Source organism: Coturnix japonica, chromosome 4 (assembly GCF_001577835.2).
Source record: "Coturnix japonica isolate 7356 chromosome 4, Coturnix japonica 2.1, whole genome shotgun sequence".
In the NCBI taxonomy this organism is placed as follows: Eukaryota; Metazoa; Chordata; class Aves; order Galliformes; family Phasianidae; genus Coturnix; species Coturnix japonica.
In genome coordinates, this window is record NC_029519.1 from 10,340,682 (window position 1) to 10,358,121 (window position 17,440).

A 17,440-nucleotide genomic window follows, 5' to 3' on the forward strand; every position below is an offset into this window, starting at 1 on the left:
ATGATAAGGAGTGCTTGAAAGATCAGGCCCAGCGTGCAGAGCCAGGAGATCCCGATTGTTAACACAGCTACATGGAGACCTTGCTGATCCAAAAGGTGCCAGCACCCTTTGGTTCCCAAATCCCAGCACAGGATGAACCTGTGTGTCACTGTCTTGGGGAGAGGGAAGTTTTTCCAGTTCCTCCTTCCAAAATTGCATATCCAGTAGGAAAGCTGTATTTCTTGGGAGTGTTCTTTTGCTATGGTGCTCTGGAGATTGGGCAGGCAGCATGTGTTGGAGAGGAGTGGGCATATTTATGATGCCTTTAGGTATCTGGCTATAAAGAAACCTGCCAAAATCCCGAGTGCACTGAATTGTACTTTAAGTATTGCCGAATCCCAGCTGCAAATTGTTAGTGGGGCTCCTTAGAAAATCTGCATTTGATTCAGCTGTGGAGGTTACCAGCAACTGCAGAATTAGCGATGAATGTGTTTGCTAAGTGTGCCATTAAGAAATGAGCCATGGGCAGATGGAGGAAGGAAGTGCAGAGCTGCTTTGAGCACTTCTCCATCCTTATAGAGATGGTGCCAGGAGCTGCTGTGCCATGGGGACCAACAGGGCTCTGGCTAGGGTGTATTTAAAGCTGTATGTTTTAGGGGGAGGAGGAGTGAAGATGTCCTCTGCTGAGATTTCCCTGCATCCTCCAGAGGTGCAGTCCTTGCCTGGCAATGGGGTGATGAGCACCAGAGCTGGAAGGAGACTGCTTCTTCTGTGGCTGCCTCAGTACAGCTTGGTTCAGCATCTCGAGGCCACCAGGGTTCACCACCCTGTGTCAGTCAGGAATACCAACCACAATCCTTCAGACTGGGTTTTCTTTGCAGTCCACGTCTAAGAAGTGTAACAGAGCCAAAGAGTAAGGAAAATGCAGCACAGTCTCTTCTCTCCAAATCCCCCAGGCAAAACATGAAACAAGCCAAAAGGGTTAGAAAATAGTGCCAAGCTATTTCCCATGCTGTGCAGTCCTTCTTGAGCCCATGAGAGCCTCCACAGTGAACCAGCCATGCATGTGCTCTCATGCCTTATCTCAGGGTCCTTATCTGTGTGCCAGAACACTGAGTGCACAGAGCAGGGGGGTGGTGAGAATAGATATTCTCCTAATGCAGGTATGCAGAGCTGTTCTTTATCCTTAAAATGAGTCTTGAGCTTGTATTTAATTCAGGTAGCCCTGCTATCCTTGGCTAGCACCTTCAGCAGAGCAATCAGAATTGGCCGTTCATCTCCATGTAAGGAAAACTGTATGAACCAAGGTCAGGTGCAAACACGATTATCTTGAGCTTCTTGGTTCAGACACTCATCAAATGGCTTTTATCACTGCTCCTGGCCTTATCTCTTCCTGAATTACTTCAGCTGCCCTGTCCTAGCCTTGGTGCATCGTCTTCCCAGCCTGTGGTCTCACCACATACAGGAGTTCCTGCAGAGCCAAGAGGCAACCAGGAGGGTCCTGGTTCTTGTAGACAGCACTGGTTAAAAATGCTGGCAGGGCAAATTCTGCCAAAACAATTAGTTCATTGAAATCAGTCAAATGGGAGAGCACTTTCAATGAGTCTTTCGTGGTGATGTGGGGAAGGGAGAGGGAAGCCAGCAGCGGGTTTTTGCTGTTGACTGGTGATTGAAGTTGTCTTAGGAAAACAAAATATTTTAATTAAATCCTATTGTATAATCTGAAAGTTTAAGAGAATTGAAAGGAAATCTGTTAAGAAGCTGCTAATTGGAGGAGTTCTGAATTTGCCTTGTAAGAAACATCAACACTTCAGCTGTCCTTGTTCTGTTTTGGAACAAGCTTCCCCAGACTGATGGAGTTTCCCACAGAGCAGATGTTCACTCCCTAATTTGTGCTCCATCAGCAAAGTAGAAATCCAAGCCCGTGTCCCTTCTCAGCTGTAGAGTGGCAGGAGCCAGAAGATTGATTCCAGAGCCAGGCTCATTTCCTATGGTGGTGTGTCCGTGCTAGAAGGACAGCTTTCCCCAAAGTGTTTGCTTATGGGTAGTGGGATGGTTGTGCTTTGATTGGTAGCATTCTACTTAAATAAGGCCCTGAACCTACAGCCAAATGCTCAACTACACATTAATTCATGCTCTGATGCAGAGGCTTTAAATGAGTAATGGGGGGGAAGACAAAGGTGATATGTGAAATATGCTCCATGCAAGGCTGTGGTCAAAAGGAGCCCCTGGCTGTGGCTCTGGGCTCATGGCTCTGCCTGGCTGATGCAGCACCAAGCTGCCCGCATGTGCCAGGCAGGAGATGTCAGTCAGGCAGACGTCATGACAAGCTGTATTTATCCAGGCTGTTGCTTGGCAGTACTGTTCCAAGGTGCATCAACATAATGAGATACATAAAAGGGGAAAGGCAGTTAGATGTGTAATAGCATCACAATAAACGTAAAACTGAGCGTTAATAAAAAAATCTGAGCAAGCTAAGTGTGGTACAGTTGAACACTCCCACTGCCTCAAGCCTCGGTACCCTAACTTTATGATAATTTCTGGTGGTGTCGTTAGCAGAATTAAATGAGGGTCTAACTGTCCAGAAAGACATTAAGAAGGGAAAAAAAAAGGGTATTGAGGGCTTGTGGGTGTACCTGGGCAGCATGAGTTGGGGGAGCTGCTGCCAGGCAGTGCCTGAGCGTTAGAGATGAGGAAGGGGAAAGGATGGGTGCAAGAACAGTGCGATCACTTTGGAAGTGGAACTGTGCAATGGCTGGGGGGGGATCAAAGCACCCAAGGAGCTGCAGGATGCTTTATGAACATGTATGTACATTTCTGGCTCTGATCCTACAGTGCTGCCTCTGGTCCAACAAACGTGGCACTCCAGAAAGAGTATAATGTCTGACCGCTGGGAAAAAATGGAACCAACTTAATTGTTTTCCTCCTAGTAAATGAAATTTCTTCTCTCCTCTGTGCCCCCATGGCAGGTTTTGGAGACTCACTTGCTGTGCACTGAGGCCATGGCACCACGGCTCATGGGAATGGCATCTCTCTCTCTTGCTGCCCTTGGACTCCTGCTCCTGCTGTCAGCTGTCCCTGCCGATGCTGGGTAAGGTGCCAAGAGTCAAGGCCTTTGGCCAAGGCTGCTGTTCTCTCTCTGTGCTTCAATATACCTGTGCTGGTACTTGCATGAAGCGGTTCAGGGCAAAATCTTGAAAAGATTCTTTGCTGTTTCTTTGGTTGTGCTCTTGGGCAGCCTTTGTGGGCACATAACACGACAACAATGACTGCTGTCGGTGCCTTTACTCTCAGTCCCCGTGCCTTTCACCCAGTGACTGCTCAGTCCCGCACAGCTGAGCTGACTGATTACATTAACACTATTTGAGCTGCCCTTACTAAGGACGGTTGTCAGCATCTTTTGCAACAAAACCAGTTTTCAGACATAGCCTCTCTGCATTTCAGAGTTTGGCTGTTCATGATGTAGTGAGAACTCGGCATGTAGGATCATAGAGTCATAGAATGGCCGACGCTGAAAGGGACCTTAAGCCAATTCAGTTCCATTGGGGACGTAATGACTTTTCCCCCCAGCCTCTCCTAATTAAATTTGCTGCATAACTGTCTTCCCTGCCTAAAGGCTTTTAATTCATCCTTCCTTGGAGTGCTGCACCGGGGCTGCTGTTTCCCCCCTGCCCGTGCCACTCCCCTGGTGCCTTCCAAGCAAATTCTACGCTGCTTGTGTTGAAGTCAAAACCTCAAATGTCAGCCTAAGTAAAACCACTTTGAAATTTGTAAACTCGTTTTTCCCATTGCTGCTGAGCCTCTGCCAGGAGTTCTTTCACAAAAATCTGTCCTCTCGCTCTTTATATTATGGGTAATTTTTAAAGATAGCTTATAAAACATTAATGAATGAGCTTTCATGAGCGTGTTAGCTATTCATAAGTTATAGATGGTTATATACCCATCAGTAGACATGGTTACAGATTGCTTTTAACTGTGACATCCAGTGAAGGCTGACACAATTGAAACCTTGCTAATTACAGCAGGCACTTGTTAAATTACACAAAATCTCCTTTACCTGGGGGAGTGTAGGTATTTCAGATTTCCTTAAGTTCAGGTGAAAAGCCAGAACCACTGTTTTGGTTCAGATAAGTCTTAAGGGCTGTGATGCTGAGGGATTTTGCTGTTTCAGCATTGCAGGGTTGCATGGGGGCTTGGGGATGCATCTCAAGTGCTTCATGGCCTTGTTCAGCTGCTGGAGGCTGAGTTTCTTGCCTTGACCACTGCTCCCTTGAGAGCTGGTATTGGTTCACTACAAATCAGAGACCAAGAACTCTTGAGATGTGAGATCCAATCCCCAGAGAAACAAACCTCAAGCACTTGAAAGTCAGTTTCCCACTGTGTCTGGTCATCGATGCAGACAGATTAATGTCAAAATTGCTCAAAATGAGATATTTCAATTAACAGCGACGTGCTGGATAACATCGATTCAGCCTCCCTCAAAAAATAACTACGTCCTTCCCTGCTCCATTGCTTTTTTTTTTTTTATTGGTGGAAGAGAACATATTTTATTATTCCTTTATCTTATAGGAGAAGGGATTTGGTGTTGGGGAATCTTTTTATCTGCTGCTTGTCACCCTCTTGACCCCTCACAGAAGGTGGACTCGGAGGTGGCTCATCCTACCAGATGGGATGCTTTGAACAGCTTCACTGATATTACACCCTTCCTCTTCCTTTCTTTTTCATTTGTTTTTTTTCATTCCTCTTCATAATGATTTCTTAATCCTTGCACTTCATTCCCCTGCTCATACCATAGCCGTGGCTGCACCCCATGAGCTCAGCAGAGCTGATGGGCTGAGCGAGCCCTGTGCTGCGATCTGGGGCTGCTCCCATCTCCTGAACAGCACTCTAGAGCCCTGGTTTGATGACACTGACTTCCCTCATGCTTTGCACCTAGAAAGGGTTTGCTGGGCTTCCTCCAGTGTTACGCTGCACGCCTCTTATGTTTTATTTTTATTCATTATTATCTCTTCTATTCCCTTCTCCATCTTTCCTGCAGTCTCAGCATCTCTACTGAGTTTTGTTTTGTTTTCTGTTTCTTAGTCTCCTGCCTTTCCATTAGTTTTGCTCCTACCAGCTATTTCTGCTGGGAAAAGCTGTACTTGGAATTTCAGCACTGAGAGACACCCCGTGCTGTCTAAAATCTTTAGAAGCAGCCAGTTTTGTGAAGATTCGTAGGCTTCTTTCTGTTGATTGAAAGGGAGACGCAAAATGCAAATGTGCTATTTGAACCCCCTTGGGCTTGCAAAATTGCGCTGGATATTTTGTTTGTTGATATGAGTTTTGTTTGAGAAATGTGCCGCTTATTTTGTTCCACCTGGGGCAGAAAATGCCCCAAGGAAATCATCTTATTTGGGGCTCCTAGGCTTCTTGAATTGAGCAGAGATAGGAACGTGAAAACTCATTTGATTTTATAAACAGGGAAAGTTCAACAAACTGCAGAAATGGCTCACATAGGGTTTTAATGACAGACTGAGCCTCCCAGCCTGCTTTACTCATTTCCCATTTTTCTGCCCCTCTTTCCTTTTCTCAAGGGAAGAGCACTTGGAAATGGGCTGATACGGTAAATAACTGGCAGTGTTTGCTGCATGCCTCCTGCAAGGAGAAACCAGCACTTCAATAACCCTGAGGTTCTCCAAACCTCTTTTCCTCCAACTGCCTTTCTTAGGGACAGGAGAGGAACACCAGTGCAGGGTGTACTCCTCATCGGGCTGGGACATGGATAAGTATCCTTTGATTTCCATAGGTACTTCGTGCATATAAACAGTATTCCTTTTCTGATTGTGTTTTTTTTTCCTCTCTCTTCTTTTCCCCAAACACACCAGGCTTTCTCAGAAGCATGTTTCAGATGTTGTTGATGACAGCAAAGACAACATCACCATCTTCACGCGTATCCTGGACCGGCTGTTGGATGGCTATGACAACCGCCTAAGGCCTGGACTTGGAGGTCAGTTGGTTGGAGCGATGATGTTCTGTGTATCTGTACAGCTTTAGAAATGAGGGGCTACACAGATGACTTTTTAGCAAAACTGATGACACCGGGAGGGGAACCAGAGCCAGTCTGTTGTTGGTTGTGTTGTTTTGGGTCCGTTCTATCTCATTGTTTGGTATTTTGTGAGAAGAGAGGTGCAAGTCTCTACAACTGTTGTGGCCTTCTGTGACATTACATTGGTAGGCCTGTAGATGGAGCAAATATAGTTTTATTTATTTCCACTACTTTAATCAGCAGTATCATGTCTTAAATTATGACTCCACCAGCTTGCAGAACCTTCCATCCACATTGGCATTGCTTTTTAGTTGCTGAGTTTTGCTGCAGAGCCTCTCTCTTGATGTCTTCTCAGCTGCTTCTTAGGTTGCTTTTACCTTGGGGTAACACCTGATCTGGGTACCGTGCACTCAGCCAGGCTCTGCTATCTCTTGAGCTTCTTTGAGCATTGCCATTACAGTGGCTGCGGAGCTTCTCTCCAAGCACCTGCAGATGTTTAAGTGCCTTAGAAAGCAAAACCGTATATATAGTTACCTTCCAGTGCTCATGGCACGCATCTGGCATACTATATGGAGGAAGAAGCAACAGGGAGATGTTCCTCCCTACTGGAGGAACTACAGTTCCTACCCAGAGCCGGACTTGCCATGCATGTCATTCCCTGTACCTTTCACTGCTAAGCTTTCATGAGCTTTCTATCTTTCTGCATGCTGGTAATAAGGCAATAGCCAGGAATCGCACTGTGTTCCTCCATCCACCCCCTTGTCCCCACCTTATCGTGGCCTTCTTCCTGCATCTCTCTTAGAGGGCTATAGCCAAAAGCAGAGGCTATGCAAAATTTGAAGAAGAAAGGTTTCTCCAGTGTGCATCCTCAATTCAGATGGACTACCATGCTGCAGAGCCCAGCTGGGAAAGGGTTACTCTATCTGCATAGGCTATCCATCAGTTTTATTGCTTTTGTTGCTTGTTTCTTTCCCCCAGAATTAACTGCGGTCCCACTAATAGCTTTGCTTCCTCAAGTCTCCCCGATGGCTCTATTGATTTAACTCAAACAATTCTGAGAGGGGACTGAGGGGCATTTATGTTCACCATAGGCTCGGTTGCAGACAGCCCTGTGCTAAGTATTAACAAGAGGACTCCCAAGAGCCCCCTTGCTGGGAAAGTTAAAACCTTTCTTGGAATATCTCTGCTCTGTTGCTCTAGATCCTTTAATAATGTGCTTAACATAATAAATTGTCTCTGCCTGAGCCAGACATTGCATGCTCAAAGACTGCTTTCACCTCCGACTTCCCCTTGTGGAACACTCTGGCAGATGCAGATAGGAGGTTTTAAGAAAGGCTGTGGGTTTGGGGGGCTCAGGCAGAAATGCTGCAAACCACAGACCTAGGGACTGAGAAGCCATTCTGGGGTGACTGTCAGCAAGAGATTGGCTTCCAGTGTCCAAAGTTATGCAAGAACCAGTGGATAACTAGGCAGCAGGACATGCAGGCTCACTTCTTGTCCTTGTTTTCTTCACTTTGTGTCAGGCACATCCCTCTGAAAACCCCCTTGACAGCTCATGGGAGTGGAACAGGGCTGGCTGTGCCCAGGCTTCTGCCCCCGCATCCAGCAGAGCCTTTTCTGTGCCCACTGGGAACTGAGCAATGTTTGTTTTGACTTTGGGAAAGGAGTCTGTGTAAGCAACAGAGTGTTGATGTGGCGACTTCTCCCCTCAAGATAGCCTCTTTGTATTTATTTTCTTATCCCCTCTGTTTCCACCATCTGTTGCCACCCACTCTAATAGCTGCCATGCCAGAGCTCCTCTTCCCACCAGGATGCTGCAGACTCAGACTGAAGCACAGCAGTGCTGAGGCTGCTTAGGAGCACCCAGCACTGCAGAAATTGGTCCCCGTGCCTCAGCTCTGCCCCATTCCTGAGATGTGGCATCTTCATACGTGAGGAGTCCTTGCAGTCCTGATGATTCTTGGATGTTTGGGAGCAGGCACTGAGCCGTGTTGGAAGAAAGGCTGAGGGGGAGAAGTGTCCATCAGACCCCTTCTTCTCCAGGAGCATCCACAGCAGTGGTGACAAAGCCACTTGTGTCAGTAAGAAGTCTTCCACAGCTGGTAGGAGGCTTTTTCCCTGTTTCTGCCATGTGTCCTGGGAATAGCTTGCTCCAATGGGCTGAGTCCTCTGCTCCATCTGACCCCATGACCACTGAAATGGTCTGGGCTTGGGAAAGGAATAGCTACATGAATGGATCATGTTATGGAGCTTGGAGAGGAAGGAAAGGAAGGAACTTTCATCAGATAACCTGTCTTTCCCCTGGGTAAACACAGTGCAGATGGGTTATTAAGTCAGAAGAGGAACAGAAATGGACCCTGAGGGAATGGAGACATCTGTTGTCAGGGCCAGCCTTGTGGGAGAAGAAAATCTCCTGCAGAGTAAGGTTCTATGTGGGCAGCTTTGGCCTCCCCTCTCAGTCTGGAGTGGTACAGTCACATGGATGCTCTGCCTGGCCCCGCAGGGCTGTGGTGAGGGGCATCTATTTATAGCCCACAAATTCTCTTTGCTGCTGGGGCTTCCTGCAGAGCTGGCATGCAGGGGCCTCTGCTTTGAACCTGGTGTTTGCCTTACTGCAAGGGTTGGAGAGAGGAGATACAGCCAGGAGAAATGGGTCGGGCTGGCTGATGGTGGGAGAGATGTCATACACGTGGGAAGGAAGGATGCTCAGGGTGTGAATGTGAGTGATGGGACACTGAGTAAAGCTCTGAGAATGGCTGATGCACAGACAACTCTGTATATTCTTCAGCAGCTTACTTGTGAAGAGTGATTGATATTCTGCAGTCCTTGCACAGCCAGCTGGATGCTCACACTATCACCTCAGAGAGGTCATAGTGCCTGTTGTTGGGTTGTTTGAGGTTCAGCCATGGTCCCTGTGCAGCTCTCACCTCCAGCAATATTATTTCCATCTGGTGGTTGTTGGGTTTGTTCTGTTGTAACCTAAACACATTGATCCTGTGAATGCCAGGGGAGAAGGGAGGTTTCTAGACTTTTCACAGCCTTTTCTGTCCTTTTAATGCTCTTTGGAAATACCACGATGGAGAGTTTCAATGTTTCTTCCCTTTGCTATCAGGGAGAAGGTACAGGGGCCTTTCTATAGCCCTTTGCAAAGCAGGGGAAGGATTTCTCCCATCTCAGCCTCCTTAGTCTTCAAAGCAGACAGCTTTGGAGGAGATGAAGGAGTCTGAGGTGCTGGTTGGTTTAAGTGTGAAGTTCTGAGCATGTCTGGAGCAGTGTTGGACAAAACTGCCATACTGGGTGGCCAGAGAAGCCTGTACTCCAAAAAGCTGCTGGCCTTTCCTAGGGGCTGCCAAGAGGGTCAGGGTTTTGTCACAAGGAGGTCCACGAGATTGCAGTTTTTAAGAAATGGACTTTAAACTTTCTGGATAAGCCAGTTTTCCCAACTGCAATTAAATAGCATTTTGTAGCATGTTAAGCAGCTGATCTGGTCTCGATAGCTGTTCTCCCACATGGATACAGCATCACCTTCAGGGTTTCAGGCTCTGTCTCTTATACACATCTCAAATCAGGGATGCCCAACACAGGCACCCCTGGTGCCTTTTATCTGGGCTTGCTATGTCAGCTCTGCCTTGCAGTTGGTTTTGATCTGTAGCCACCTGTTAATATTTATCCTGCTGATAGATTCTCTTTATTCTTCTCTATGTTAAGCGTACCCCAACTGGAGCCTTCCCTGTTTTCTTTCCATAGTTCAGTGTTCCTTCCTGTTAGTTTTATTGATGGTGCAGTTTGGCCTGATGTCTTCTGAGCAAGCAAAAGTCTGTATCCCTCTTTTACCACCCATGTTTCACTGACTCAAGCACTGATGGCCAAAAGGTTTTGGTCTTGGTTTCAGAGTGGCTCCCTCTAGGTTGACACGCTCCTGTGAACCACTCAATGTGTTACACCCCAATGCCTCTGTCTTCTTGCCATGACCTCCTGCAGGTAATGGCTTCTCAGTTATTATGTGGCCATCTGAGCAGAGGGGCTGGGATAGAATGAAAGAATTAAGAACTGCTCCTTGTTGCAGCAGCTTATTCCAGGAACCAGGGAGGGTGGGCTCTGTCTGCCCTTCAGCTCCTCAGGTGCTGTTTTTCACCTATGTGTCATGAAGCTACCTATTGCTCGTGTCATAAGCATTATCTCAATCCATTGCAGGAGAAGTATTAGATGACAAACCCAGTGATCTGTTGTGTTCTGTTATGATTTCCAGGATTTCAGGGCTATGCTTAATCTGTTTTTCTGCCTTAAAATTCTACCTCTCCTAACTTCTCATCTTTTCTCTCTGATCTGACTTCATGCCTTGCATTGATTACTCCGGGGAGGAATTTTCCTCTTTCTTAGAGGAAAATCCATGTCTTATCTCAGCTTTTTGTCTTTGTCTGAAATTCCTTGATGAGTTTTAATTTGAAGCTGAGATATTGCCTGAGCAGCAATTTCTTCTATTTACCTTTCTGGGCAATAGGGACCCTGCTCTTGTCTTGTCAAATTTCTGAAGTTAAGATCTATGAACAAATAAAATAATAATAATAAAAGGTTGTCTTCCCCTTGAGTGCAGCTCTCTGAAGGCAGCTTTGCCATGGATTTGCACAGCCCCTGATGCTCCCCTCTCTTGTGCAGAAATCCCTGGTGCTGCTGTTTAAACCCCTGGTGCAAAGGGAGAGGGAGCTCAGTGTTTAAAGGCATGTACACATCAGAAGGAGAGTGAGGAATATGGGCTTGACAGCTATGCCTAAGGGTGAAAGTCTTCTCTTAAATAAGTTATGAATTTGCTTAGGGCAACAGGCTTGTATCAGAGCTTCAGGGATATCACAAAAACTCCGGAGGGGTCAGAAACCCATCGTGAAAAGACTCATCACTGCCAGTATGAAGCAGCACCTGGGCTTCAGGTCGGTGCCGTGTCCCTTGCGGTCAGGGGAAGGTGGGACAGGCACCATGTGGGTCCCTGCCAGTAGCCCTGACCAGGTAGGAGTTGTGCAGCTGAACGTCCCCCAGTGATGAATCTGTCCTTGGCCGCCTGTTTTTTTCATGGTGAAGTGACCAAGCCCCCAGGCTGCAGGCAAATGGAGAGCGTAAAGGTGTTTCTCAGGCTGCTTTGGGAGCCTTTTTTAGATGGTACCTTATTTTACTGTGCACGTTTGCAACAAGGCACGAGTCCCAAGCCACTTAGCTCACTGTCCATATGTGCATATTGGCAAGATTTATCCAAAGGGAGAGATATATTTCTAGGAGAGTGAATTTTTGGAGGACTTTTTACCCAACTTATTTATACTGGAATATTTCTCAAAGCTTCAGACCTGTCCAAAGCCAGTGCTGAGATTAGTCAGCTTGTCCCTCCCCAGAGGGGAAGCTGTGGGTATGAGCTAGAGACAGGATGATGCCATTTGTTTATGATGACTCTGGAAGGCATGAGCTGGTGTATAAGCATGCTGAACATGTGTTTGATGGTTCTAAGAACATTAGTAGATGGTGTTATAGATGGCTATAAACTGCTTGCAAGGATGTCTTTATTGATCTGTTGGACCATGGCAGCTAGACATTTATTAGAGCTTCCATCCGTTTAGTCCCATGTAAGGGATTTGTAATGTGTCTTTAATTCAGATTGTGAAATAAGAATCTTTTTTTCTTTTTATTAGCTTCTACCGAGTTTAAAAACAACTTTAATTGCTTCATTCCGGGAAATTGGTGTTGAAACAACTGGTCAAATATTGAGGAAAGAGCAGTTATTTTATTCATTGCGCTAGAAGACAAAATGCTTGCAGCAATTCATGTATCTATACAGAGGCACTGATTGTGTCTGCTTGATGAGGAAAAATCATTGACTGTGTTGGGGGTGGATTTCAGACCAGTTCCATCTGGAAGGAGAGTTCAAATCGCATCTATGTGGCTCCTTGTAACAAGGGGACGGATGCTGCTGATTTAGACCAGTTAACGTGTTAATGCTGTTTTGTTTGTTTAAAGGTTATTATCTGATTAAATCAAAGTATTGGAGCTTTTGTGGGGCTTCGGGAAGTGAGTTGCTACAAGGCTGTGTGGGCTGAGCCTATGGGTTCCCTTAGCCAAGCACTGCTGAAAGTGAAATTCTCACTTTGTTGTTAGTAAATAGCAAAACTCTCACTTAATCTGGTGGGGTCGGCAATTTACTCTGCTGATTTATTTGTCTCTGCATCCTAATCTGTAGCTTACTTCAGAAGTGCGACTGAAAGACATACAACTAATGGTTATTTAAGAAGAAAAAAGTCACATGGTTTTGTGGTGTACTGCTAATTTCAAGCGTGGGGCGTAGCTTAGTTCTGAATCTGCAATTTGCATTGTGAGAAAAGGACATCCTGTTCACTTTACTTTCTAGAAGAGCATAATTCAAACCAACAACAGGCTTGGGTAAAGCAAGTGTGGGGTTTTTTTTCCTCCAAGTCGTCTGGAAAATCCCATTGATGACAAAGTTCAGATTGAATCAGTGGATGGGATGATTCACGGCTGGAGGAAAATAAATTGAAAATTCAGGAGGCATTATTTCAGCTGCAAAAGTAATTTCAGGTGCTTCTTTTCAAAGGGATCAGTTGCAATTCTGCTAAATTTTGTAAGGGAAGGGATGCAATAACAATAAACCCCCACACACTGCGGTTTGCAAAGGGGTAATGTGGCAAAGGCTCTGCATTGAGGAAGTGATTTGCGCTCACACAGACCAGGTCAGAGTTTTGCAGTCCTGAATTCATGCTTACCTGAAGACACGTCTCCTATAGTGCTGTGACTGCTGTGTTAACCACTTACAGCCACTGTTGTGCCAAAAACGAGGGTGTAAACTTCTTGTTTCAGACATTGTTTTCTATAGGAGGACTTGTACGTGTGGGAATTAAATTAGAGGTGTTCCAGTTAGAGATCAGAGCACTTCCCTCAGGAGAGATGTACCTGTTCTCATGCTGAGAATTTGGAAACATCTTTTCCTAGAAAAGGATCCTGCCTGCCTGTGGGAGCATTAAAGAACAAAAGTAGGAAACCTCAGCTCTTCTTCTCCCATCGATCTCACTGTCATTACGAGAAAGCCTTTCTGATGGCTTTTCTTTGTCATGTAACGCTAATACCATTAGGTCCACTTTGGCAAGGAAAGCAAGGTATAATTAATTTGCACATCAGGAGGGTAGCGATGTGATTTTTGTACAAACTAGAAGCTCCTCTGCTGTGGAAGGCACTGCTTGGGCATGGCCATGGTGTAGAGATGGGAACCCCACCTCTACCCAGGTAGGGATGGGACTGAAGGGAGTACATGGGAAGGAAGAGAAGAAGATGGGGTGGGTTGGAAGAGTGCAGTTGGTGTGAATGTGTGCTGAACAGTTGTTTGAGGCAGGTGGAAGTATTTTCAAGCCTCTGCCTCCATCCACTGTTTTGTTGTTTGTTGTGTGTGTTTTTTTTTAATCCACAGCTGTATCAGGATTATTATTTTGATGCACGATGCATTAAAAAGGGGAAGAAGAAAACCCAAACCCTATCCTGACTGATTTGTTCCCAGAAAGATGTTTAATTTTGTATGTATAATTGAAAGGGGCTAAATATAGCCGTATTAATATTTATGGGCCTGCTGCTGGAGTCAATACAAGAGTTGCTGTTCAAGGCAATTAAGCATTACCTTTTCACATCCAAGATTTCGGTGTTTGGAGATGACATTAGCTGTGTGACCTGCATCCAAGAGAGAATAAACTAAAAGCATGCCATTATCTGTTGAACATGATACCCTGTATTTAATGCTGTTTGCTGACAGGCAGTTTGTCTCCAGCACAGGTGATCTCTTGGAAGGACAGCTGCATGAACAGGGGGGGGAAATCAGTAGGCTTGGGGTTTTGCAGGGCAATCCCCACAGCAGATGATGTGGATGAGGAGGAACTCAGTACCTGGACTCTTGTAGGATTGGAAAGTGGGTGCTGTTCACCTCAAGGGATAAGGGGAGGGAGTTAGGGTTGCAGTCTGTGGGCTGTATTCATCTCCAGCCTGGAGCTGGGACATTGGAAACAAGGTTGAAACTGCCTTGGGAGGGCAGGGAGTGTTCTTTGCACCTTTTTCTCGGTCCTAGGCTTTCTGGGGCTAGTCACAGCCTTCATGTCATGAAAGCACAGAGAAAGCAAATCCTGTCCAGAGATCTGAGCCACTGTAGGGAGCGCGTGCACGGGGAATTAGGTCGAGGCTGTAACGATGAAAACAAGTCAGTTTGCGTTAATAGCAGAGGCAAAGTGATGATGCACTTGATTTCCAAAGAACTGCCTTTCAAGAGTAGGGTATCACTCGGATAACATGACAGCAGTCCTGGCAGCAGCTGAATTGCCCTGCATTGCTGCTTTTTGGAAGCCGCAGCTCCTCGCTGCTCCAGTTAACAATGAAGCTGTTAGACACCGTAAAAGTCCCACACTGATAAGGGCTGTCTGGATCCCTGCCTTTCTACTCAATTTGATCAATGTGTCAGGTTTTACTTTTCTTCCATCTGGACACTAATAGCTGCCTCTGTGGGGGAAGACCTGCAGGAAGGAGCCTTGGGCACTGCTGTCCCGCAGCAAGGGGCTGCCTGAGGGTGAGTGCTGGATGCAGGTGCTGCATAAGAGAGGTGGGTTCCTTTGGAGTGAGCCTGGTTCTTGGCTCTCCCCCAGCTCTTGTGCCCTGTGCATTTCGAAGCATTGCGTGGGTGTGTTTCACTGATGTGTTAGCTTGGTTGCTTTTCACCTCCTTCAATAAGCATCCAGAAGTATTTCCCATGGCTTTCATTTGCTTTTGGAGCACAACAGTTGCTTAAACAAGGAGGGAAAAGCATTAATCAAATGGCACACCCGTGGAGGTAGAAATGGTGGCCACGCTGTTAGTGGCTTAACGTGAGGTTTGCACTCCAGGTAGCTCTCCTGAATCCAGCTGTGGCTCAGGGGATTTGCACCAGGTCACAGTGACCCCAGCAGACTCATCTTTTTAATGACAGCATCCTTGCTAATAGGTGTTGGCCTGAAAGCAAGGCACTGTTCCTTGGTATGCCACCGAGCACCACGAACAAGGACAGGCCAAGCTCTGTATTAAGAAGCATGGGAATTGCACCAGTTAATTTTAAAAATCTCGTTTAGCTAAAGCAGCACAAGCCTCCATGAATATTTATCTGGTGTTATGGAAGCATGTGGACTCCCACCTACTTTATTAAATTGATTTTCAATAAAAATGCCAGTGGAAGACATTTGATTAATGGCTGGTGGGACGGCACAATTAATGTGAAGCCTGGAGTCAGCAAGAAGCGTCCCCTGGGTTGCATGTCCATGCTGGAGGCTGGGCTAAGAAAACATGGAGCGACTTCTCTGGGGGGCAATGGTAACATTTATCTGTGTGTGACATGAGCAGGAGATTTACTGAGGGCTAGTGGGGCCTGATCCCTATTCTCTGCCTTGTTTTGTGCTTTCTGCTCAGGTTGCACCCAAGATTGGAGCAAAGCAGTGAGCTTCAAGGGGTCGTGTAGGGTCTGAGCAAGGCTCCCTGGGCCTTTTCATTTAAATCTGTCTGGGATTAGCTTCATCAGCTGGATCCTTGCAGCTCCCAGCGATTTGCCTGACTGGATTTGTCTCCTGGTGGCAGGCAATTTGAAGCTGCGATGTTACAGCTCTATTAGGGAGCTCTGATGTAGGTTTCCTGCCGGGATGGCCTCCAAGACCAGCACTGCCTCTGTGCTGTGCACTGGTGGGAGGTGCTGGATGTGGTGCTAGCAGGGATCACTGACTATGGGCAGTGCAACACCACCACTTCTCTCCCTCATCCCTTCTGCTGGGGTGCAGCAGGGCTGGAGCAGCTGCAGGCAGAAAGGGAACTGGAGCTTCTGCTACTGCTCTACCTTGGAAGGGAGCTTACAAGGCTGAGAGGTTCTTAGAATAGTTTCTATTTTGCAATCCTTTGGGGTTTTTTTTGTTTTTTTGGTTTTTTTTTTGTTTTGTTTTTGTTTTGTATTTTTGCTTTTTTGTTTGTTTGTTATCTAAGTGTTCTGAGGCCTGCTGCAGTGCTATTCCTGCAGGTGAAGAGGGGATCTGTAGGTATCAATTGCCCTGGGAATACAGCTTTCCTTGGAGGTTGTTGCTATGTCTCTGCCACTGCCTTTTGCTGCATTGGAGCCTGAGAGAGATGGGTACAGAGGAACTGTGTGGGACTGAGCCTGGCTCAGCCCCTGCCCAGTACTGGGTTCCTACAGTGTATTTGCAGAACTCACAGGCAACCTCAGCAAGGAGCTGGGCATGGGGAGTGATGGGAACAAGGGGGACTGAGGGGAACAAAAGGAGACAAAGAGAAAGCAGGTTCTAGCTAATATTAATGTGACAAGTAAAAAGTCTTTGCTGAAAACAGGCAGAGAAAAGGCAGCGTGGCAGCCAACATATTCTGGAGACAGCTCTCTCCTCTGTAGGCTGCAAATCGCCAAGAAACATGTCAGTAAAGAACACTGGCATACAGTGCCTCTAATAAATACATATTTGAGGAAGGCATTTCTTCAAAACTTCTGTGAGGAGATGTCTAATTCTGATGGGATGGGATGAGAAATGACATCTAAATGGAAGCAGGGAGTTGCTATGGGAACTGGGATGCTTTGAACTCATGTTGCTAAAACAAGAAAACATTATCCCCGGCAAAGGAAATTAAAAATCACATCTGGAGGCATCTGCCCTCTGCGCTTCTCTGCGGGGAGTGTCAGAGTGTGGTGCAGCACATCGTAACTCGTGTAATGGGCAGGGCTGAGAATTCAGTATTTATTGCCCTGTGTAATGCAGTAAGAGAAGAGCCTTCGTGCCCATGGGACAGGCAGTGCTGTTGTCTGAAAGCAGTGGCTGTGCAGCCAAGCAAGCTGTGCATCAGAGGGGAGAGACAGCACCTCGAAACCTTGCCTCAGCCTTCAGAAAGGCAAAGGCAATGCTGGGGTGTGTGCCACTACCTTGTGATCAATGAAGGATGCCTGCAGTGTCACTAGCAGCACGCTGCTGTGGGGGCTGATTGAGTTCTCCCACTGATGGACATGTCAGGCAGGAGCTCACAGGGGAAATAAGGGATCCAGCGTGCAAATTACCGTGCTGCTCCCTGCTATGGTTTGCTTGTATCTTTCACTCTGTACCTGGCGCTGGCCTCGGGGGACAGGCTTGAGAATTAAATGGACTTTTGCTCTGAGCCATACTGCAAGCCCCAGGGGCTGCTTCCTTTTGCTTTTGTTGCTTTTTGTGCACTGCTGTCCATCACACAGCCTGGGACAAGGTACAGCCAGGGACACATGAAAGCAGTGCTGAGGCTAAGGGATGTGGGGGAAACTGAGGCACGGCAGAGATGTGTGTCTCTTGCAGAGCAGGTTGGCACTGCCGGTGAGCTCAGAGCTCACACTCAGCCTGCAACCCACATGCTCCAGAGAGCTTGTAT

At 46.7% G+C, this 17,440-nt stretch overlaps 1 protein-coding gene across 1 annotated transcript in view; it reads left to right on the top strand.

Moving 5' to 3' along the window:
• The window catches only part of GABRA3 (gamma-aminobutyric acid type A receptor subunit alpha3), a 64,660-nt gene that overhangs the window by 4,460 nt on the left and 42,760 nt on the right, over window positions 1–17,440 (top strand). Inside the window, 3 exon segments of the mRNA XM_015860684.2 lie at window positions 2,949–2,965; window positions 2,968–3,070; window positions 5,844–5,965. Coding sequence (XP_015716170.1) covers window positions 2,949–2,965; window positions 2,968–3,070; window positions 5,844–5,965 — 242 coding nt within the window.